This window comes from Arvicola amphibius, chromosome 3 (genome assembly GCF_903992535.2).
Source record: "Arvicola amphibius chromosome 3, mArvAmp1.2, whole genome shotgun sequence".
Lineage (NCBI taxonomy): Eukaryota > Metazoa > Chordata > Mammalia > Rodentia > Cricetidae > Arvicola > Arvicola amphibius.
The window spans coordinates 142,151,850-142,176,021 of record NC_052049.1 but is presented as its reverse complement, the minus strand read 5'-3'; the positions used below and the strand labels follow the sequence as shown (position 1 = coordinate 142,176,021).

Here is a 24,172-nt window from a genome sequence, read left to right as displayed (position 1 = left end):
TGACACAAGGAAACTAAATTTTTTATAAAAAGTCAATGGGTAATTATAAAAAAATAAATTGGCCTTTATTAATGTGTCAAATTTCACTAGCCCAATTTTAAATTAATTTTGTGATATAAAATGTATTCACTTACTGTCTAGAGCATGATATTTCCAGGTTACAGACTAACAAAATCTATCTTATTAGGATACATATTCTCAAGTAATTATGAATTTTTGTTTTCATTCTTTGCAATGCTAGGGAATGGAACCTACAGACGTATGCAAATTAGACAAATGCTGGACCACCAAGCTATATCCCCCACCTCACTTGTAAGGAGTGGGATCGGGAGATGGTCTCCCTCAGCTCTGCCAGAATCTGGTCTGGCTTCATCTTGTACAGGTCTCGCACAGGCAGCCACAGCTGTTCTGAGTCTCTGAGTGCACCCACTATATCATGGGCAGAAAACAATGTTTTCAGTGTTGCTTTTCTTTGTATAATTTTTTCCTTTATTCTTGAGAATTTCAAACATCTATCCAATGAAATATGATCATATTTAAGCCAATTTTCTCCTACAATTTCACACACCCTCCTGACTCCTCGTTTGTTTATTTTTAACAGTGCACTAAGTCCTGTAAGAGCTGCCCTTCTGCATGATTGTGGGACATGCACTGAAATGTGGGGATCCTGCCAGTGGCCCATCCTCAAAGCACAGCAGTTAACCCGCCCCCAGCAATGTCTACTGGCATCTTTGTATTTTTCTGAATTCACTTAGAAAAAAAAATGAGCGTTTTGCCTTAAAACTGATCACTCCCTGTAATTCTACACGGCTGTGAGAAAGCCCGTGTCTCTCCTGGGATTTCTGTACCTACATTGTTCTCAGCTGTCCACACAAACTGCAGGAGACAGCACTGTCCTCTTCCTCTCACTAAATAACAGGTATCAACTTTGTCTAGCAAAAGACAAAAACAATTATTTCACATTGTCCGTACTCCAACAAACAAATCTCCTGATTCCACTCACCTGCCGGAAACCTCTTGGTCTTCTGCCTACTCCCACACAGCCTCTCACTAACACTCATTTCATTGTTTATATTATACTTCCAGGATCCTGCTTGGTGTGCGTTAATATATCGAAGTGCAATGTACCTTAAAACATAATGGTTTTGAAATGTAGCTTATTTTGCCCAGAGATCTATATAATTTGCAAAGGACTGTATGGTGAATGCCATCTCTCCTGCATGTGGCTTTGACTGGTGTGACTGGACTGAACTGAGGTCCAATCTCTAGTATAGCATCTCAGGGGACAGGCAAGTGACCTGTTATCTGGAACCTGATCCTTCTCCATGTGACCTCTTCCGAACTCCATGATGGCTGTAAGAACAGAAGTTCCAGGAGACATGGCTGCCTGTTTTTAAGACTTGGCCTACACACAGATCTGTTTCACCATTTTCTATATCTTGATAATAGTCCTCCACATTCCTGGGAAGAAAGCATTATCCTCCAATGAATGGTTTGTGTGTAAAGCCATCAGTAACTTTGCCCTGCAGTGTAGCTGTGTACCCAAGGAAAGAGAAGAGATTTTGTGAACACCTTTCTCATCGCTAGTTGGTTATAGCATAAAGCCATTTAAATCTTCATTTATTTAAATCAACATTCTATCAAGTGCTCAACGTTTACTTTCTTAGCTGTTTAGGACACCCCAAATTAACATACCTACAAATTTGGTACCTATTAACTTGGCATTATGAGATTACGCCAAACCCTAACATGGACAAAAGAGTAAAGGGTAAACAAGTCCCTTAGGCCTCTTCCATACAGGAATGAATTGTGTTTATGAGGGTTCTACCCTAACAATGTAATCACCTCCATAAAGCTCCACTTTTAGAAATATTAATTAATTATTGTATTCGTGCTGGCATGCACATGCCACTGTGCTTGTGCTGAGGTCGCAGGCAACTTTCAGGAGGCAGCTGTCTCCTTCCACATGAGTGCTGCGGATGGAACTCAGGGTACTAGAGATTCTGCGTAGCATAGGAAGTGTGAACCCTCAGGTGTCTGGAAAGTTCTCATCACACCCTCCCGGGTGCTCAGACACAGCCCAATGTGGAAACATCTTTTCTCCAGGGAGTGCTGTACAGGAAATCTCCGTGTTGAACCTAAAAATGGACCCTACATGCATTTGGCATGCTTCCATTTCTCTGTGACTATAAGACCACAAGCCAGTAACAGAGAGGCAGCTATGATGCACAAGCACTGCTGCTGTCTGCTCCTCGGCTCCCAGTTTGGGAAATAAGACACCCCATGGCTGGTGCAATAGGATTCAAAGGTAGCTGGAGCCAATGGGATGACTCAGCAGACTCAGTGTCAGCGCCTCTTCCTGCTTTAAACTGCAGAAAGCTAAAGTTCTTCTCATGTTACGCCAGTGTGGTCTCTAATTCACTGTGCTTACAGCTATCACTCCCTTCCGGGCTGGCTAGTTTCATGTCAGCTTGACAAAAGCTACAGAGCTGAGCAGAGGGAACCTCAAATGAAAAACTGCCTCCATAGATCCAGGGGTAGACGAGGCTGTAGAGCATTTTCTTAATTAACGGTTGGAGTGGGAGAGCCCAGCCCATTGTGGGTGGTACCACCCCTGGTCTGGTGGTCCTGGGTCCAATCAGAAAGCAGGCTGAGCAAGCAGGCCATGAAGAGTTGCAAGCCAGTCGGTAAGCAATGCTCTCCATGGCCTTGGTATCAGCGGCTGCTTCCAGGTTCCTGTGCTGTCTGAGTTCCTGCCCTGACAGCCTTTGAAGATGAAGAGTAAGTGAAGTAAACCCTTTGCTCCCCAAGTTGCTTTTGGTCATTGTGTTTCATCCCAGCAATAGAAACCCTAAGACAGTTCTTTTAAAAAAAATACTGATATTTACGTATTTTTAATCTTGTATATATGAGTGCCTTGCCTACATATACGTCTACTACGTAAAGCCATTGTCCTAGGAGGTCAAAAGAGGCCATTAGATCCCTGGGAACAGACATTTGTGAGCACCATGTGGGTGCTGGGAACTGAACCCAGATCCTCTGCAAGAGCAGCCCCAGTCCTCTTAACGGCTAAGCCATCTCAGCGGCCCCTGTTTGGTCATTTTGTTGTTCTCAGTCATCAGAAGTGCACAATTTGAGGATGTCCGTGATCGTACTTAATGTATATTCATCTGAAAAATAAAGTTTTCTACAAAGATTGTAACATGCAGGCAGCTGTGTATGTAGGTGAGGCTGTAGAGCATTTTCTTAATTAATGATTAAATCGTCAGCAAGATGCGCTGCTTCCTCCCACAGACAGGGACCTATGTGTATTTGGAACCTTGTCAGGTACAAAGGTGAAACCAAAGACTTTTGTTGTCATGATAGAATGCAAAATCTAGCAAATGTCTGGCTGACTCTGGCATTCAGAAATTGTGTCCCACATTTTCTTTAAATGAGGGTTCTTTTGCCTGACTTAAATTACAAGTTAGTGGTGGATTCTTCCTAGGAGCATAAAGACTTCATAGAACAGTGCTGTGTAGGTAAGTCCAGGTTCCTAGAACTATTTTTGGTATTTTCTGACTTACCAGGCCCTCCACGAGGGCTGTAAGAGCTGTGTCTCAGCGTGCACCCAGGTGATGGTGATGCAGCTAACCAGTGCTTTGAGCTTAGAGAAGCATTGGCCAACAGCAGTTCCTAATACAGGTTCATTTCACAACTCAAGATGTTTCTTTAAGATTCCTTGCACGGGATATGACTCATAGCTTCCCGAAACTTGTCTAGCGTGGATGTTAAAATGCATCTTTGACACAGATGGGGAGAGTCAGAATATTGACTCTATACAAGAAGACGAAGGAGCCATTGCTTTGTCTGTGGTGAAGGGAAACAGATTTTCTCACAGACTGCTAAGGGCTACTCAAGCGTATGCTCAATCCGGTAAAGGGAGTCCAGGTCTCCTGCTTCATTAGCATAGCTGCCCACCTCTCTCCCTGCATGGGCAGCGCTTAAGTGACTTACCATGTGCCAGTATAATCCAGGCAATGAGGAAAGCGGCCTTGACAGTGGCGTTACAGATCAACAGCAGCAAGAACCTTTGAAGTAGCTAGATCAAAGGTGAAGACCTTGAACGTGGTCTAAGAGGTGGTGATCGTGCCAAAGGAGAAGAAAAGGCAACAGGGCTGTCTTTCAGGGGAGACGCTGCTTACGGGGCTTTAAGATCATACAGGGAGACTTCTCTTAGCCAGCACTGAGAGCAACTTCAGTAACATACTCAGGATGCTTTCTCTCCAGGTGAAGAGAAAGAAAGGATAAAAAACCAGTGATTCTGGGTGCCATGACAGTAAACAAAGCTGTTTTCTGGGATTTTGATTTTTACTTTTTCACTTGGAGTATGTTCAATGTCTACAATTTTATTCAAATGACCGCTAAACTTGAACAAACAGCTTTTGCTATTGGTGCACAGCATACTGCTTCTATTGGTGTTTTATGTATATATGTAAATGTATATATACACAATATGTATGTAAATGTATAATACATATACATATATATATATAATTTGGCAATTTTAGCTGTGCTATGAACTTTGAAAATAAACATTTACCATGTTGAGCTTGCATTGTGTAGATATTAACAACCACACTGACCTCGAAATATCAAACTTGATCTTTCCCCCATTTGTACAGGAGTAACGCACTATTAACTATATAAGGTCTTATCTATATATTTTGGTTGCAAAAAGTCAAAAATATTCTCTAATGAAAGAGACTAATGTTACTGTTTATCAATAGTTCTGAAAATGCCCAGTTGTCCTCTTAAGAAATAGCTTCATCTGCCTTTTTGTGTGCTGACAAATAGAATCTGCTACTTTGGCAATTTTTAGAAAGGTGATAACAGACACTCTTCAAAGCATTGAATTCATAAGGCATAGTTTTCTAGCTTTTCTGACCTCATGTGACCGCAGGTGAACCTTTGTAAATGATGTCAGGATGATGCAGAAGTCACAGTAGATGTCATCTGTGCAGCTATTTCCAGGACTGAAATGTGGTAGAGCACAAGGGAAATGTTCCGCCCTGTGGGATCAGCCAAGAACTGCTGGGCAGCACTGAGAACAAAATTTGCCTTGAGTTCTACGTTGACTTTAACTTCGGCATCGTCTCCTCTTTTCTATTGTCTGTGGGAAGTTTCCTTGCTTTCACTTGAAGTGCAAGAGTCTGAATTCTAGTCTGTCTCTGAGCTGACCGAGAGCGGGCCCTATACTTCACTGCTGTACTTGACCAAGAGACTCAGACCAGGTTAAAACACCTCAACAACTCCTTCTCGTCCTTGCTTTTCTGTTCCTAGACAGAGGCCCCCTCAGGGTATTTCCTTATCTTGCTGTATTGCTCAAACCAAAACAAGAGATTCATGTCATTTTGCTCAATAGTAATTTAAGGCATTGTTAAGTCTTTTCTGTTTGCCAAGATGAGTGATCTCAATGCCATTGTAGATGCGGTTGTGTCGTTCTGTCTGGGGCAACAGAGTGGGGAGTCTACGAAGAGCTGAGAGCGGAACCTGGAACCTCCTGGATCTCCCCATAGAGTCCAGATCCAGTTTCTCCTGACCCTCGAAACTGTGCAGAATTAATTCAGCATTAGTAGGAAACATAAATGAAAAGGCCCTGGCAATATGAACAGTACAAATTAGTAACTTTGTAGGAATCTTTGATTAAACAGAATGTGGAAGTTAAGTGCGATCACTCTAAAATTTAGGAGAAAAAAATCAAATGGAGATATAAACTAGCCCTTGGCCGTGTTTATCACTCTCAAACTGCAGATGAACACTCAATAGCCATGGTGGTCAAGATCTCAGAACAGATGCAGGGATTTCACCAATAACATTGGCACACAATGACTTTGTTTACTGAAAGATTTCCTTATGATGTGAAGCTCAGAATAATTAGTCTGATAATTTTTAGCATACAGTATTCATTGTTTTATCTACGAACTGTATAACTAAGACCTGAAGTTAATGCTAAGAAGGAACCAGAAAGGTTGTACATTTTCAGGTGTTACTTATGTTTTTTTGTTTTGTTTTTTAGATAAAAACAGGAAGTAGCTATTATGCTAGCCCTCAGATCCCATATTGTTAGGATATTGAAATGATAAGCCCTTAATATTTGGAAATAGCTTAAGACCATGTAAACCATGAAAACATGGGGTTGAAATTCAGTTCTTTCTATAAATAGTAAGTAAATCAGCCATGATCACTTCATTTAGGCAAAGACTCAATGGCAAACAGGGAAGTTGTAAAACCTCACCCAGGGTGACCACGGGAGAGCCATGTGTTGATAACAGGAGGAAAAGTGTGGCAGAGAACCCAGTAGTAGAAGTGGATTGGTCCTGTGGCTGATTTGAAGAGCATACGTGGCTTTCTCTTCTCTTTATTTGGGAACACGGGAAAATTCTCTGAGGTCGCTTCAGTCCCCAACTAGTCTGGCTCAGTTGCCACAGAAGCTGTGGTTTAGCCATCTAGAGTGTTTGCTGCCGTCCATGGGTCAGAATTCTGTTGTATGCGGTCTAGGCATTGTGTGTCCAGTCTTCAAGACTGGCAGGTGTTTTATTTCAACGTGATGGGTTGAGAAGATCTCTCCTGTACAGCTTTTGGAGACAGAAGAGATAATGGGCAGAAAGGGAGAGTTCGCATGTCTGCAACAGAAAAGCCAGAAGACTGTTTTCCACAGATTCCAGGACTGTCAGAGGTTGCCCTGGAGATTGGAGGACACTCAAGAGATCCTCACCCTCAGTCCAGTCTAAATGTAGACCTGGATAAATGCTCTCCATTTTCCTAGCCAATAAACAGCCCACCTTGGTCTTCACGGGGATCTTAGATTCCCGAGTGTCTGAAACTTCTGTCCTATTTCATAAGCCAATTACAGAGTTCTATTTTTAACCTGCAAAGTGCTGGAACTAAGATTTCTTTATCTCAGAAGTTTGAGGAGTTAAACAACCACCTCAGCATGAGAAGTGGCAAACACATTACTGGTTTTGAATTTTCTCTTCCAATGTTTTTATTGCATATTGAAGCTTATTTCTGTCTTATTTTTTTATATCGCTTTACTCCTTTTGCTGTCCAGATCTTTCAGAGTCTCAGCATAGCTATAACTTGTTACCAAAAAAAAAAAAAAAGCCTTTCATGGTTGCTTACCTGTCTTGAATGAGGGCCATGTCAGTCACCATTCCTTCACATGCACACATATATGCACACAAATTCTGTATGTTTTATTTGGAGACACATCAGCGTTGTCTTAGATAAAGATCCGTATTTGTGGGTTCCAGAGCCAGTCACCTGAATCTTCTCTTCCATCCCATTGCCAAACTGAATGAACTATGCAGCTGTGTTTCCACACAGTGAAAATGGTAATGCAGGGATAACTTATTGGAACAGAGAAGTTATAAGCCCTGGTAAACATTAAAAGATGAACACACGGGGCCATTCACCGCAGGATGACTGAAATTCTGGTCCCAATAGAAGACACAATGACTAGATGTAGAACAGACCAAACTGGGTCACATCTAAGACACAGTTTAAATCAGTTTTCTTGAGCCACAAACTGAGGTTTCAGATAATTCTGGACATATCAAAATGACTTAGAAAGAATAGTCATAGATGCTGTGTGTCTTACCTATTTGTATTCTTGAGTGGAAATTATGTCTCACCTTATATTTTCTGCCTAAATCTAACAAATGAATGTAAAATGAATACTCTAAGAAAAATATTCAGTAAAATAAATAATAAGAATAATTTACCTGCATGTTGGAAAGAATTTTGTATATTGAAAATGAAATTTATATATAAAACATTCACCATTGGTCAGGCAGTGGTAGTGTATGTCTTTTATTCCGGAACCCAGGAGGCAAAGGCAGGCAGATCTCTGTGAGTTCGAGGCCAGCCTGGTCGACAGAGTGAGTTCTAGGACAGCCAAAGCTACACAGAAAAACCCTATCTCTGGGGGGAAAAATTACCATCACTATTGTACTCCCCTAACCTTAAAGTGAGTTCAGACCATCCCAGGTCACAATCTGCCTTCTAGAGGTGATCCTTAAAGAATTCAGACAGTGTGTAGAACTGTGAAGAGATTAAAGATGGTTTAAGTAAAAGAAGAAAAAGGTGGATTTATGAAAATGAAGCTTGTCAGATAAAGTTGTGGTCAGGACCAGAGTCATAGACGAAGCATGTGGCAGGTGCTAAATAGAGAAGTTTTTTGTGGTGTTTTATGGCCAGACAGCTTTGAGTTTCTTAACCTATCCTACCATGACTTAGGACAACATACTTAGGCTTGAAAAATACCCCCATACACACGCGTGTGCGCACACACACACACAATCACACACACACACACCTTTGTACACATAAGCTTGGGTCTCTGTCTGTGGAAAAAGCCACATTAAAGGGTTAGTCTCCAGCATTCAGAGAGAGAAATAGCCTACATTCCAGAGTCAAATGAGAGGCTGCTAGCAGCTAAGCCCTAAACAAATGTGAGACTAGAACGAGGAGGCTAGCCGTTAACTTCCTCCTACTCAGTGAAGAAAGGGAACTTGAGCTCAATGGCTTAATTTCCCTCTGACCTACACACGTTTTCAGAATTGCTCCTCTGATCTCTGGGACAGGACAGTACATGCAACTGCAGCCCTCCCTTTAACCTTCTCTTTTGCCTGTTGCTTGTCTTGTAAACAGAGTAAGAAGCAGGATGTCCCTCGGGAGGACCAGGGACCAACCACCAAGAACCTGGACTTCTGGCCACAGCTGATTACACTGATGGTCACTATTATTGATGAGGATAAAACTGCCTACACCCCTGTTCTCAATCAGTAAGTACGCTGCATGCTTGAGTTGGCAGACTTCATTCTAACACTGAAAATGCATTACCTGGATTTATGTGCTACCTATATTCTAATGACAGTGAAGTTGGTTTTTTTTAATTAAACCATAGAAATTATTTTCTTTTATCAGTAAATATCAATTCAGTGATAATGAACATTTTTATTTAAACTCTAAGGAATATAGTTGTTTGGTTGTGGTGTCAAATATTCTCCTAGAATTTGACTTTTGTGTAAGGTGAAAGCTTTCTTGTGTCTTCTTTTTTGTACCATCTTAACAATGGCACTAATATCCAGACTTACTGTGGAAAACTGGATTGATCACTTTTATTGTCTTTGCTGCCCAACACAGCCTGAATCATAATTTGTTAGGTTATCAATTAATTATAATTGCAAGTATGAGAAAAATAGTGTTTCAGTTCTACCTTGTTGCCTCTTAACTACCCACTCATTATAAATTTTATAAATTTATAAATTTTACTTTTATGGGGGGAGTTGGGAGGACCTTGGACTTAGCATAGAGTGGGGAACCCTGATGGCTCCTTGGCCTTGAGAGGGAGGGAGGGGAGGTATGGGTGGAGGGAAGGGGAGGGAAGGGGGAGAAGGAGGGGCGGGAAGGGGGAGGAGGAGCGGAGGGAGGGGGAGGAGGAGGGAAGGAGATGGAAATTCTTAAATATATAAAAAAATAAACCATGAGAAAGAAAAAAAATTTACTTTTAAATGGTTATTTAGTTTTATCTTGTGTATATGTGTTTTGCCTGCATGTATGTATGCTCTCATGTGCCTGCGGTGTTCATGGAGGCCAGGGGAGGGCATCAGTTCCCCTGGAATTTGAGTTAATAGATGGTTGGAGGCCACCATGTGGGTGCTAGGAACTAAACCCAGTTTTACTGAAAGAGCAGCAATTGCTCTTAACTGCTGGGTCATCTCTCCATGCCCCTGTTCATTTAAATTTTTTAGCCCACTATATCCAATTAGAAATGTGGCCTCATCCCCTAGGGCTTGAGGCAACCATAAAAAAAAACCTGACTCTCTCTGTCCAATCAGCTATCAACTGCAATGGTTCCTCAGCTAGGGATGGGGCCTTGGTAGCTCTTCTCTACTCCATGGTGGAATTTTTAATGGCCTTGATCACATGCAGGCCTATGCAGGTAGTCATTGTTGCTATGAGTTCATGTGTGCCACAGTCATGGCATGTCAACAGATGGTGTTTCAAGGTGTCTTTTCACATCCTCTGGCTCTTACCACCCTTCTGGCCTCATTTCCATGATCCCTTAGCCTTGTGGCTTGTGATTGGTATAGATGTTCATCTCCAGCTAAGCTCTTAATGGTGGCATTCTCAGCACTTGTAGTAATGTAACTCTATACTAACCACTACCCCTTCAGCAAGAAACTTTTCTGACCAAGGTTGGGGACAGTACAAGCCTATGGATATAAACACAAACATTTAGAAGGCATTTGGCAACGTGACGATGTAGAAAAATAACAGTAGGCTCTCCCTTAGGTACTAACCATGTCTGTAATACCAGGCATGAAATCCCCATTGCGGGAACAGGCCTCAAATCAATCAGGAGAGGCTTGCCACTGTTGCACCATGTGGCACATCTTGCCTGGAAGATGGGTGTTGTAGTCTGCAGGGTGCAGTGTAGACAGAGACTGCACAAGTGTTTCCCGGCCGCCCAAACTCAAATCAACACACAAAAACTATATTCATTACAACACTGTTTAGCCAATGACTCAGGCATATCCCTAGCTAGCTCTTACATCTTAAATTAACCCATTTCTATTAATCTGTGTATCACCACGAGGCTGTGGCTTACCGGTAAAGTTCCGGCATCTTCCTTCGGCAGCTACATGGCATCCCTCTGACTCCACCCACTCTCTATATATCTCTTTCAGCCTGGCTATATTCTGCCCTGCCACAGGCCAAAGCAACTTGATTAGCCAATAAAAGCAGCACATATACAGAAGGACATCCCACATCAGTGCAGTGTTGGATACATCCATTGATATGTTTTTTTCTCCTCCAGTAGCTTACACAGCATCCCTTCCAGCACTAGGAAAAGTAGTCAGCAGGAGGAGTTTCCTGGTCAGTTCAAGATTTATTTCTTTGTGTTCTGCAACTAAAGTGTGTGATGTCTTCAACAAAAGGATCTTGCCATCTATTAATAATTCATCTCTCTCATGCCTCAGATTCCTCCTATTTCTGAACAAAGTAACCTGATCTTTTATGTGTAATAGCTAGAGTACCTGCTTTCCCTATACACTGTTTCCTCTTTGTTCTCTGGACCTCATCCTTGTTCTCATCTTGTTTCTTTCTAATGCCAGAAGATTCTGAAAATTTCCTGCTGTCAAGAATTGGCTTCTTAAGTCTCCTCTGTTAGAATGCCAGGCTCATAATCCACAACTAGCCTTCATCTCAGCTTGCAATGTGAGCCAGCCAATGTGGCTCCCGGGCCAGTTAGGTTTTGCTGCTGCTGCTGCTGCTGCTGTTGCTGTTGCTGTTGTTGTTGTTGTTAATTTGACACAAGCTAGAGTCATCAGGGAAGAGGGACTCTCAATTGAGAAAATGCCTCCATTGGGTTGGCCTATAGGCAAGTCTGCGGGGCATTTTATTGATTACTTATTGCTGTGGGAGGACCCGGATCACTGTGGGTGTACCACCCTGAGCAGGTGCTCCTCAGCTGTATAAAAAAGCAGGCTGAGACACCCAGGGAAAGCAAGGTAGGGCACAGCATTCTTCCGTGGCTTCTGCTTGAGTTGCTGCCTCGGCTTCCCTCAGTGATGAACTATGCTGCTGACATGTCAGCCCAGTAAACCCTATCCTCCCTACATTGCTTTTGGCCATGGTGTTTTTATCTGAGCAATAAAAGACAAGCAGGAAATGCAACACATGCCAGAGTGAAAATATAATTTAGTTTTGTTCCGCGTTAAGACTTCATAGTAGAGAGCACCCAGTGACAGAAATGAATCCATCTTAAAAGTCACTGTGTGTGTGTGTGTGTGTGTGTGTGTGTGTGTGTGTGTGTGGTGTGTGTGTGGTGTGTGTGGTGTGTGTGGTGTGTGGTGTGTGTGGTGTGTGGTGTGTGTGGTGTGTGGTGTGTGTGGTGTGTGTGTGTGGTGTGTGTGTTGTGTGTGTGGTGTTGTGGTGTGTGTGGTGTGTGTGTGTGGTGTGTGTGTGTGTGTGGTGTGTGTGTGTGGTGTGTGTGTGTGTGGTGTGTGTGTGTGTGGTGTGTGTGTGTGTGGTGTGGTGTGTGTGGTGTGGTGTGAGTGGTGTGGTGTGTGTGTGTGTGGTGTGTGGTGTGTGTGTGTATGTGTGTGTGTGCGCAGTATGTTCCTTTATTTTTTTTTCAGAGTGAGGGATGACCTAGTATATTTCTTTTAAGTCATGTATTCTAAAAGATTCCATTTGCTCTGGTGGGAAAGCCTGAGTGTAAGCTGCTTTGATCCAGAACTGACATGTTGTTCTGTTTTGAGGCTAGTATTCAATGTGTTAAAGCTTCTGGCTTCTGTGTTCACACGTGGCTTTGTGAAATTACTTTTAACATTAAAAATAATTATGAACATGGTCGTGATATTAAAAAGAACAGATAACCACACAATAGAACATGTTTCCATCACTTCAACTTAATAATCATTAAATTTTGTTACAATTTTTGCTCATATGCTATAGAGTTTTTGTTTTCTGGCTGAATCACCTTCAGCTAATCTCAGACATCAAGCTATTTCATTTTTTCTGTATGTCAGCATGCACCTCGAGAAGTTGTGGTAGTTTTGGTCCCACCAAAGTAGCGCATCACAGCCAGGACAGCGGCATCAACACCCAAGTCTTGCAGAAACCCCATCCTGTAGTCAACTGTTCCTGGTTGTCTTATACAATGTCCTCCTTTGTGGGTCAGGTATGGTTTGTTTCGGTCAGGATGCAAGTTAAGGCTGTACATTATATATGGTCCTTATAGGTCACTGTGTCTTTGATTCTGGTTAAGTGTTATCTTTGTTCTCTTCTTCTACTACATTATGGAGAAAATTACATGTTTGTCAGATGATGCTAAAACGTCAGCTCGCATGTGTGACTGCCAGTTGTATAGAGTATGGCCTGCTCCTTAAAGAACACAGTTTTCTTCAGACCTGCTTTGCACCTCACAGCACAACTCCAAACTTAATGGGTTCTAATTTTGTCTGCTATGACTAATGAATCCAAATTATCAAATTTAGCAGATTATGTTTTCCTGATTCAACTAAGATATTTTTGAAATAATAAATTGGTTTGTTAAATTGTTATGTCTCAGAAGACTCGAGGTTTAAAACATTTATGCTCTGTATTAATTGCTACAAATTAAAAAGAGGAGGCAGACTGTAATGGAGGAATGAATTGCTTCCTTCATTAAACAGCCCTACTATAAATTATCAATTAAATTAAACTGAAAATGCTTCATTGAAAATGCAGAAGTGTCCTTAACATGAGAGAATTTAATCTGTATATAAGAATCTTCAGGTTAAGCTAAGAAGAGACACTTAAATATGTATATGTATATGAATATTTGATATACCATGTAAGATTTAAGTTTTAAATATATGCATAATAGCTTCTACATAGTAAGGTTAGTGTTCTGGTTTCATTTCAGTGACCTTGATAAGATGCCCCGGCAGTAAGCAGCTAAGTGAAGAGAGGGGTGTATTTTCCCTTACAGTTTCAGGTTCTAGCCCCTGAGAGTGGCTGGACTTCAAAGGTTGTTCACACCATCCCCAGCCAAGAGCAGAGAAAAATGAGCGTGTGTCTAGTCACTTACTTGTTCATTGGTGCTCAACTTGATTTATCTACTGTTATTAAACAGCTCAGGACCCCCAATCCAGGGAATGATACTTCCCATTCTGGACTAGGTCTTCCCGTATCAGTTAAAACAGTCATTCATAGACCTGCCAACAGGTTAACCCGATGTAGATGGTGATAATAGCTTTCCTCCAGTCCTGTTTCTGTTAAGGTTTGGGGATTGTTTCTAATTAGCATATGAACAATTGGTGTGCCATCTGAGAGTTCAGAAGTCTTAAAATCTGTTTACTCCTGAGTACAGAAAAATTTCCTCTGCTAGTTACTTTCTTGCCATTAATTTTATTATCATCTTATTTTTCTTGAAGACAACCAAGCAAATATAAAAATAACTTCAATTCACTTTCTGCAATAATTATTTTTCTCATTAAAAATCAATAGATGATAATATTTTTCTTTATGTCTCATTTCTGGCTAGGATTTTACTCCCAACAGCAGCAAATGCTTGCTGACTGCTCATGATGAACAAGTGAGTCTACAAAATATTGGTATAAAATCTCACTTAACCCTCACAATGGCCCTCAAGAAGCTGGTATGTTACACAGTTGTTATCAACCCCATTTGGCAGATGAGGCAATGGACTTAAGGAGACCAGTCATTACTCTACTGGATAAATTAGTTAAGCTTCAGAGAAAAACTCAAATCTCTTCTTTTGGGTCATGTAGAGATTTAGCAACAGGATTTGATGGCTATTATTTGATAAAGAAAAGCCAGAGATGTGTTTATCTGGAAATGTATAGATCCCATCACTATCCCAAACTAAAGACAGAAATAATCAACTGCTGAGTGTATTGGAAGAAAAAGTTCTGCCTTTAAATATCATTCTCAGTTCTGTAAATGCTGGGTGAATTCAGCATTATAAGATTTGGAGCCAAAGCAAGATATTCCCCAAGTCTATAAAGGAAACAATACAAAAAGAAGCATCGTGGTCTTGTGATCCTGACCTCTGAAGAATTTGAGACTGAGGCTGGAAAGATGGCTCAGTGGTTAAGAGTACTTGTTGCTCTTCTAAAGGACCTAAGTTAGATTCCCAGCATCCTTATCAGGAGGTTCAAAACTGTCTGCAACTCCAGCTCTGGGCAACTTAATGCCCTCTTCTGGCCCTATGGGGTACTGCACTCATGGGTACCTAGTCACACGGACAACAAATACATAAAATAATAAAAACAAATATTTAGTACTAAAATTGAAACTTAATTTTTTCCAAGAGAACAAAGCCATTGACAAAACCTATGAGAGAAGTGGACTGGCTCTTCTCACAAAGAATGGCATACATTTTCCATCTGTTTTATTTTGCTCATAATTAGATATTTTTCTTCCTAAGATAGGAAAAAGCACCAAAATTACTTTTGGAAACCATAAGCTTGCATTTATCAAAGGCTACATATACTTTTGCTCTTAAGGTTTCTTCAAGTGTTCCAGGAAATGCGCATGTATAGTTGTGGTAATTCTTTGTGGTAGAGAAATGCTAGAGGGAGAAGCATAGGAAGGATGTGTTGCTTTCTTCTGCTCTTCTGAATTCTCCTCTGGGATCTCTGCAAGAGAACAGGTTGACAAGAGAAAGGTATATAAATGTAGTTACAGAACTTGTTATAGTACATGGAAGAAGACAGTGCAGTGGTTAGACCTGGATGTCTTCGCGGTAGCGATGGGCAGAGTCATAGAGGAATGCCATTGAGCAGCAGCAGGAACGTGAGAGCACAGCTGCCTGAGGGGGACAGCAAGTCTTCTTCTGGGCTTATGTGTCTCCCAAGAAATAACTGCCCCTTCTCTCTGAGTGTAGGGATGGCCCCTCTCACAGGTCACACGAGGGTCTTCCAACCGATTCCCAGAGCAGAGGAAGTCCTTCTTACCTGATGACATTTCCCAAACTGCTTTTCTCTTAAAATAGTCAATGCAAGGAAGGAAGAGATGATAGCTCAGCACTCATCGCTCTTGTAGAGAACCTGGGTTCCATTCTCAGCACCCATTCCTGATGGTTCACAAGTGCCTGGAACTCTGGATCCAGGGGATTTTACACCCCTTTTGACCTCAACAACTCTCATACACAGAGCATGCACACACTTGAATATGCATGCAGGCACACACACATTTGAAAAAACTTGATATAGCAAGTTGTCATATTTGGGTGTAACATGTTCCAAATCCAAAAGAAATGTTTTTGTAATTCTAGACAAAAATTGAGAAAGAGAGGTGTTATTTTCAGTAGTTCTGAAGCCTAAAGGTAATACCACAAAACAAAGCTAGAAACTTCAAGCCCGTGTCAGGAAGAAACCGTGGAATTACACATTTAAAACATTACCACCAACAGTTCTGTCTTTTTTCCTTAATATCTGCTTATTATTCCACTGTGATGGAGCCAGTAGGCAGGAGTCCAGGGTGCAGAGCAGAGAAGGGTACCGTGTGGCAGCGCAGGTGTCTGCCCTGTGTAAGAAGCAAAGGCCTTGAGGGTAACAGGAAGCATCTATGACACATGCTAACAAATTGTTATAGCTTGAAGCCTGAAACAACATATTTCAGCGTTATTTTAATTTAAATGTCTTGGAGTGTTGATAGAGTATGCTATATTTCTTTTCCTATATTGTTAGAATTTTGTGATCTTTTTTCTTTAAGTATACTTTATCTTTAATTATGGGGGGTGCACATGTGTGTGCAGTACCCACAGAAGCCTGAAGAGGGTGTTACATTCCCTGGAGCTGGAGTTACAGCTGGTTATGAGCCACCTGGTGCAAGTTCTAGGAGCTGAACTTTGGTCCTCCTCAAGAGCGGTGCTTGTTCTTAACTACTGAGCCTTCTCCCCAGCTTTGTTTTGTTTGGTTTTGTTTGTTTGTTTGTTTTCCTTCCCTCTAGCCTTGGTTGTTTTTGGTTGGTTGGTTTGGGTTGGGTTGGGTTTTTCTGTTTTTTCTTTTTAAATTACTTGCTCATCAAGTAATTGGACTGTCTGACTCAGACCGTGTCTTTTCATATTGACATTACCAGGTTACTTACTATGTAGCTCGTGTGTGTTTTTCCAGTGCAGCTCTATCTTAAATAGCAGTTCCATTTACACTGCATTTGCCAGGCTGCAGATTCAACAGTGTCCAAAAAAAAAAAAAAAGATTGGAACTATGCCTTGCCAGTTTGCATACCACTGTGAAAACCCTGAGAAGTCACAGCTGATTTTTAGATTCTTTCTTTTGAAGTTTTCAGATTTAAACTTCTAGATTAAATACAATATTTTTTGAAGTCATTTGGGGAGTCTGTCCTATGAACACTGCAGCCTCCAGCTGCTATACATAGCTTCTTCCTTCTCACGCAGACACAGCTCATCCTCCCTCCATCTAAACTATGAATGGCCAGACCAGGGTTCTCTGTATCCTAAACTATGAATGGTCATAACCAGTGTGCTCTGTATCCTAAACTATAAATGGCCAGACCAGGGTGTTCTGCATCCTAAACTATGAATGGTCATAACCAGGGTGCTCTGCATCCTAAACTACGAATGGTTATAACCAGGGTGTTCTGCATCCTAAGCTCTAATTTACATTTGTGGCTGCAATGTGTCCATCACAGGAGTAGAAAACAATATGAAAAACTCTCAGGAAACCTGGTTCACTCCAGACTCTTTGCCCCTAGCTGCTCGGGGTCTTCTCCGCTTCTGTGGTTTTCTGACCTCAATACTCTGCAGTTTTCATTGCATGGATATTATATACAGACTCCTAGATTTACACCTAGATACTTAACACTGTTGTTGCTATTGTAGATAATACTCTAATTTAAATTGCCAATGGCTTGTTGTTAGTATTTACAAATCCATGACTTTATAATGTGGAACCTTTCTTATAGTGGCATTTTATAGTGATAGGCTAAGTACTTCTGATGTAGAAATTTTGTTTTTATTTTATTAGGGATGCTGTTGTTTGTTCTTAGTTTTAAGACAGGGTCTTACTGTATTAGCCCAGGCTGCTCCAGACTTGCAGTCTTCCATGGCTCATGCCACCTCATCAAGTGGCCAAGTGGCTTGTTGGTAGCACATTGAGCATTCCTTATGCAGGGTGTCATGGTATTTACAAATCCAACTTTCTCTCCTCCCTTCCAGTCTCTATGCCTCTTCTTTCTCCTGCTTCTTTTGCAGAACTTCGGAACTTTAGTGATACTTACCAGGAAAACTGAGAATAAATGTCATTGCCCAGATTATGCCCTTACTGTAGACCGTTGAGCATGAGATCCACAGGTTTTGTTGTTTGGTTTCTTGAGACACTATCTTTATCTTTAGATCAGATTTGCCTTGAACTTGATTTTAGCTCAGGTTGGTCTCCAACTCACATTCCTTCTGTTTCTGTGCTCAAGTGCTGAGATTATAGAATTGTATCACCATGCCCAGGAACATAGTGAATAAAATTCACTTCAATTTTAGTTTTCAGAAAATGTTTACTTTATGTGAATAGATGTTGGAGTTTGCCATATGCTTCCTACATTTGGTGCAATAATTATCATTTTTTCTGTTCAGTCAATTGGTTGGTAAATTGCATTGTTCAGTTTGGGAATGTTGAACTAACCTTGCACTTTCACAATAAACATTTTTTTTTTTTTTTTTTTTTTTTTTTTTTTTTTGGTTTTTCGAGACAGGGTTTCTCTGTGGCTTTGGAGCCTGTCCTGGAACTAGCTCTTGTAGACCAGGCTGGTCTCGAACTCACAGAGATCCGCCTGCCTCTGCCTCCCGAGTGCTGGGATTAAAGGCGTGCGCCACCACCGCCCGGCTCACAATAAACATTTTTGATAGCAATCTTATTGTCTTGTGTGTATTGTAAAGTTGGCTATGGTGGGTGCTGGAGAGATGCTCTGTGAATAGAAACTCTTGCTGCTCTTGCAGAAGACCAAAGTTTGATTCCCAACATCCTCATTGGGCGGCTCACAACTGTTGTAACTCCAGCTCCAGAGGAGCTAGCATCCTCTTCTGGCCTCTGTGGGCACCTGCACACACATGTACACTCGCACACATAGATACACAGATACATAATTAAAAGCAAAAATGAATCTTGAAAAACCATTGAATTCAGCTTTTTATTGGGGTTGCATGAAGTGATGTATATGAGAGATATTCATTTTTAGTTTTATTTTTGCCCTTTTTGTTCAGATACTATGGCCTGATAGTCTCTTAAGTTCCAATTCAAACAATGAAAATAAATTATATATAATTATCCACATCACATAGACATCCCAGGGAACCCCTGGGCTCTGCCTCTTGGTGCCAATATAGTAACATCTATTTGACCACTCTTCTTTGCTGCTTATACACCCCTGCTTATTAAAGAAACTGCATAATGAAACTATGCATGTGTGTATGAGCAGAATGATGACAACCGCGGTCGTGAGTGAAATGAGACATGTGGATTTTCAGGGACGTTACTACTTTTGATACACTAATATGATGTCTTCTGTTTTAGGTTTCCTCAAGAACTAAACATGGGAAAGATAAGTGCAGAAATCATGTGGTCTCTCTTTGCTCTCGACATGAAATATGCTCTAGAGGGTAAGTCCATTGCCTAGAATAAGTGTAAAGTAAAATATAGATTACTGTATTTAGCTAAGCTTTAAAGCATATGACAAAATGGTAGAAGATGAAGGTCGCAAAATATTAAAAAGTCCTGAAGAACACATTTTTTTTTCACCAGACAGCCCAAGTTGCAATGTCCTAGTATGCTTTCTACCTGAAGAGATGTGCAGGGACAGAAATTTTCTGTGGAAAAATTTCCCTAAAGTGAGTCACACCTGAGGATGGGAGAACAGTACTTACTGTCCCTGCTATTTGTCTCTATAGACTTGGAAATAGCACTTCTAGACAGATGTGGTTAAAGTATGACCAGCACTCACACTGAGTCAATAGGAAGACTTTCACCAAGAGCTCTACCTCAGCAAGTACAAATCAAACAGTGGGGAGACAGAGGAAAAAAGAAAGCTTAGGTTAACTATGTCTATACAGGTTGTTTGAGCATCCTTCCACACATAAAGGCTGCGATGAAACCATCAACCAAGCAGCCATGCTTGAACACAAAACCTAGTAGAAACCTTCTTGAGATATAGTCAGCAAGTGGACAGTGAGCCAGGGGACACCAAGTGGTTTCCACCCATTCCGTGTGAGGTGGGACAAGGGGTAATAGCTGCAGCCCTTTCTTGAGCAAGACTACAAAGCAGAAGTTACAAGCACTGCTCTGGGCAAGACGATTGCCATACGGCAAGAACAGAACAATAGCAATGGAGATCTGGGGATGGCTCTCCTAAAGCAGACTTGAGGTAGAGACACCACAGCTTTCAAGGAGCTGTCAGTAAGGAACATTTTCTTCCAAAGACCTGCACAAACCTTGAGATAAAGGACAAAAGAGAAATGAAGTCAACAAAGATAGATTTGAGAAAAGAAAAGTCAGAGCCTAGCAAGAGGTAAGTTTAGAGACTGATGGGGAGAGTTTCAGGCGCAGAGGACCATTCAGGAGACTTGACTATGCTAAGAGGAATGCCAAGAGATCGTCTTATCCAGATGTACAACTTAGGAAAGTATTTAACCATTTTCTAAGTCTGGCTGGTGCAGTAGGACCAGCTCAGAGTCCATGCTCCTGGAACCTCTGCTTTTCAGCTTTGCTAAAACGTAATGCAATGCCATCAAAAAGAATACTCAAGATAAACAAATGAGATGCATTGTGGTTTATAATTTGGTTTTCTGGTAAATCAAGCAAGATCTGCCATCCACAATCAGAGAGATTAATCTAATCTTTAAAATTATCCTAGCATGCCAGGCAGTGGTGGCGCACGCCTTTAATCCCAGCGCTCGGGAGGCAGAGTCAGGCGGATCTCTGTGATTTCGAGACCAGCCTGGTCTACAAGAGCTAGCTCCAGGACAGGCTCTAAAGCTGCAGAGAAACCCTGTCTCGAAAAACCAAAAAAAAAAAAAAAAAAATTATCCTAGCACTATTCACAGGCAAGGATGAATGAGGTCTTTCTTTGCTAACATGTGACTGACCCATCTGGTCCTCTCATCTCTCCTTCCTCCAGTTAAACGCTTTACAACTCTCTGGGATCTGAAAGCACTCATAAGAATAAGACAGCAGCCAGCAGTTTACCAAGCACCTAAGACTCCCCAGGTAGCCTCTGCCTCCACGGTCTATTCCTTGCACTCTTCAGCCGTCCTTTGGACATCTAAAATGTTAGAGTCCGCAGTAGAATTCCCAGACCTCTCTGTCCAAACTTGCTCCTTCTCCATCCATCCTTCCTGTAGCTCTTGGCACAGCATTGGTCTAGTGACCTAAGCTAATTGAGTAAGGTCAGCACTGATTCCTTCATGACCAAAACTCCTTCTCCACTGTGACTGTCCTCAGGACTGGGCTTTTTACCCTACTAGTCTTCTCATACAGCCATGCAAGATGCTTCCAGTGTCACACTCTCAGATGAGACTTCCTCTAACTCAGCAGTGTATTTTTATGGTCTATAATAAACTATGGAGATTACAATAGCTACTTAAGGCCATCTTAATTCTATGGAGCAAAAGATGTAGCCGTGAAGGACATGCCCATCTATGGTTTGGGGGGCATGTTCATAATTTTGTTTACCTGTCCTTACCTGTACAGCCAGAGGATCGCATTGGCTCAAAGGATCAGGTAGTGGGACAAAGTGGCTCCCCCACCAGACTCCGGAGGAATTGATGATTTAGATCCATTTCAAGGTGATACTACCAGTGTGCCCCCACGTTTGCTAGTATATAGACTTACTGATATATGTTTGGCTATTAACCTTTTATATACCCTTATCAACTTGGCAAACCCTACAGACAGCTGAGAGAAGAAGCCTCTGATGGGGAATTGCCTACATCAGGTTGGCCTGTGGCCATGTCTGTGGAGAATTGTCTCAATCACAAACTGAAGTAGAAGGACTTAGTCCACTTTGGGAGACACATGTTTATATAGCCAGTGGTTCTGGGCTATCAAGAAAACTACCTGGGTATGAGTAGTCCACTGTGGGAGACACATGTTTATATAACCAGTGGTTCTGGGCTATCTAAGAAAACAGCTGGGTATGAGTCTGTGAATGAGCCAGCAAGCAGTGTTCCTCCACGGTTTCTGCTTTAAAGGTCCTGCCATGACTTCCCTCAGTGATAAACTGTCATGTGCAGTGCAAGCCAAAGAAATCATTTTTTTTCCTTTAAGTTGCTTTTTGTCAGTGTTTTATAACAGCAACACAAAGGAAATTAGAACAATTATATTTATTTAAAAAGAAGTTCAAATCCAGGTGTAGTGACCCATGCCTTTTATCCCAGCATTTGGGAGACGGAAGCAGATATATTTTTGTGAGTTCAAGACCAGCCTGGTCTACACAGTGAATTCCAGAACAGACAGAGCTGGGTCGTGAGACCCTGTCTTAATAAAACCAAAAATAATTACCAGTTTTAGACAAGTAAATATAATATACCCAAAAATATAAAACTTGAGATTTTAATATCTTTGAAACAGTTAAATTATAAATGCTACAATAAAATTTATTTAGCTTTGGTCAGAAGCTTATTAATTATAGGTTCCTAATTTCACATTCAATACAAAAGCAGTAACCTAAAATTTTGAGATTCTATCATCAAAAAGTAACCCAAGATCAATCAATCAATTAACAATTTATGATTTTCATAGACATTGGGAATAAGAATCATCTGAGCAAGAATTTTTGTTAATTTGACTTTCTATAACTAGAAATATCTCACCTATCATATAATCTATCCACTAAGAGTATATATAAGTCAGTGGTTGTTGGCATTTTACATTTGTTAGCGTTTTCAGGAAGGCATGCATATGTAGTAATATAGGGGAATAACTTGGATGGTGCATCTTCTGTTAGATGACAAGGCTTTATGCTGCATCTCTATTGTATTTGTCTCCTCGTATTCAGAAGTCCTTAGTAGAAACTAGTGTATGCATTTGTGTGAGGGATGTTGTAAATAGAACAACCTTGTACAAGACCCCTAAGGACAAAGCCAGAGTCCTTTACCATTGCAGCCGAGCACTTTGGGATTACAAACTGCGAGGCAATGAAAGATTTGAGATTTGAGCAGAAGATGCAGAAAGCTCCATCACTTCCTAGTGTGTGAGTTTGAACAATTAGCACACAAACTATCTAAACATTAGCTTCTTTTCTAGGAAATGCTTGATAATAACAGGTTAAGGGTTGCTGTAAATAACAAATAACTGTGTGTGTGTGTGTGTGTGTGTGTGTGTTTGTGTTTACTACATGCATGTGAGGGGTACCCTAGAATGCCAAAAGAGGGTATCAGATCCCCAGCAGCCGTGGTTACAAGTAGCAGAGAGCTGCCTCTCGTATCCTGGGAACTGAACTCAAGTCCTTTGGAAGAGCTACAGAGGTTGAAGCCTCTCCCTAGCCCTAAAATGAGTCTTTAATAAGTCTTGCAAACTTTCAAGAATGGTACTAATGAAAGGAGAATATTTCAGGCACCATACAAAGACTGAAAGAGTCCCCAGAATTTCCAAGGGTCTCTGCCAGGTGGTCAGTTACAGTGGAGATTGTTATGGATATGTGACAATCTGGATCTCTCCCCTTTTCCCATTTCAACCTAATAAGTGTCTTCAAGAAACATCTCCATCTCTTTCTTACAGTTCACGAGGAATAATTAATAGTGAAAGCTTAGGACTAAGAGCGTCTCAAGAATTGAAGGTGTATTCTTAAGGACAGTCCCCAGGCAGGCTCTTTTGCATGTTGTTATTCTGCCTCTTTGCCTCATAAAACATTGTTAAAATTAATTGACTGTGGAGCACTGCTTCAAGCTACTGACCTAGACAGGCTGTGTTGTTCTTACATAATGCACCTTGTGGCCAAAGTGTCTGAGTATGACTCGTGAGCAGCTCAGATGGAGTTCAGGTCAACACAACAGAGCTGGCAAGGACCTAAGGACTGGATGCTTTGGGGACCAGCATTTTGCCCTTACTCCAGGGACTCACCAGCCTCTCATTAAAAGATAAAACTACTCTATTCCCATCTTTGCTCAGCCCATTTGAGGCAATACATTTTGTGGTCATGGCTGGCATAAACCACCTTTCAAATTTAATATGCAATGTGATATAATTGATGCAGATGTAATATTTGTTGAGTAGAGCCAGGTAGCAGAAGACTCTTGTCCTGAAAAAAAAAAAAAAAACCACTGGACTTAAATTAAATAACCTGAGGGAAGGATGATTTATCTTGACCAAATCCAGAGGATTCCGGCCATCATGGCAGGCAAGCGTGATAGAGCAGAGAACTCACATCATGACTTCAGGAAGCAGAGGAAATGCGGAACTAGCTGCCTTTCTTCCCCACGTTCGGGGTTGGTCTTACCTGCTTCCCCAATATTCTCTGAAGAAACCCTCAGAACACAACCAGAGGTGTGGCCCCCTCACCCTCTGTTTCAGTCAGCCAAGGTTACGCTTCTCGTGAAAACATGAGGAACTCAGTACAGGAAGAGAGAGGTGCTCAGATCAGATGTGTACCCCATGCCAGA

The 24,172-nt window shown here is 41.3% G+C and overlaps 1 protein-coding gene across 2 annotated transcripts in view; it reads left to right on the top strand.

The window, feature by feature from the left end:
* The window catches only part of Unc13c (unc-13 homolog C), a 417,871-nt gene that overhangs the window by 258,860 nt on the left and 134,839 nt on the right, over positions 1-24,172 (top strand). For both annotated transcript variants that reach the window (XM_038322705.1, XM_038322704.1), the window contains 2 exons: positions 8,695-8,828; positions 19,092-19,177. In XM_038322705.1, the coding sequence (XP_038178633.1) occupies positions 8,695-8,828; positions 19,092-19,177 (220 nt within the window). The remainder of the gene's footprint in view (positions 1-8,694; positions 8,829-19,091; positions 19,178-24,172) is intronic.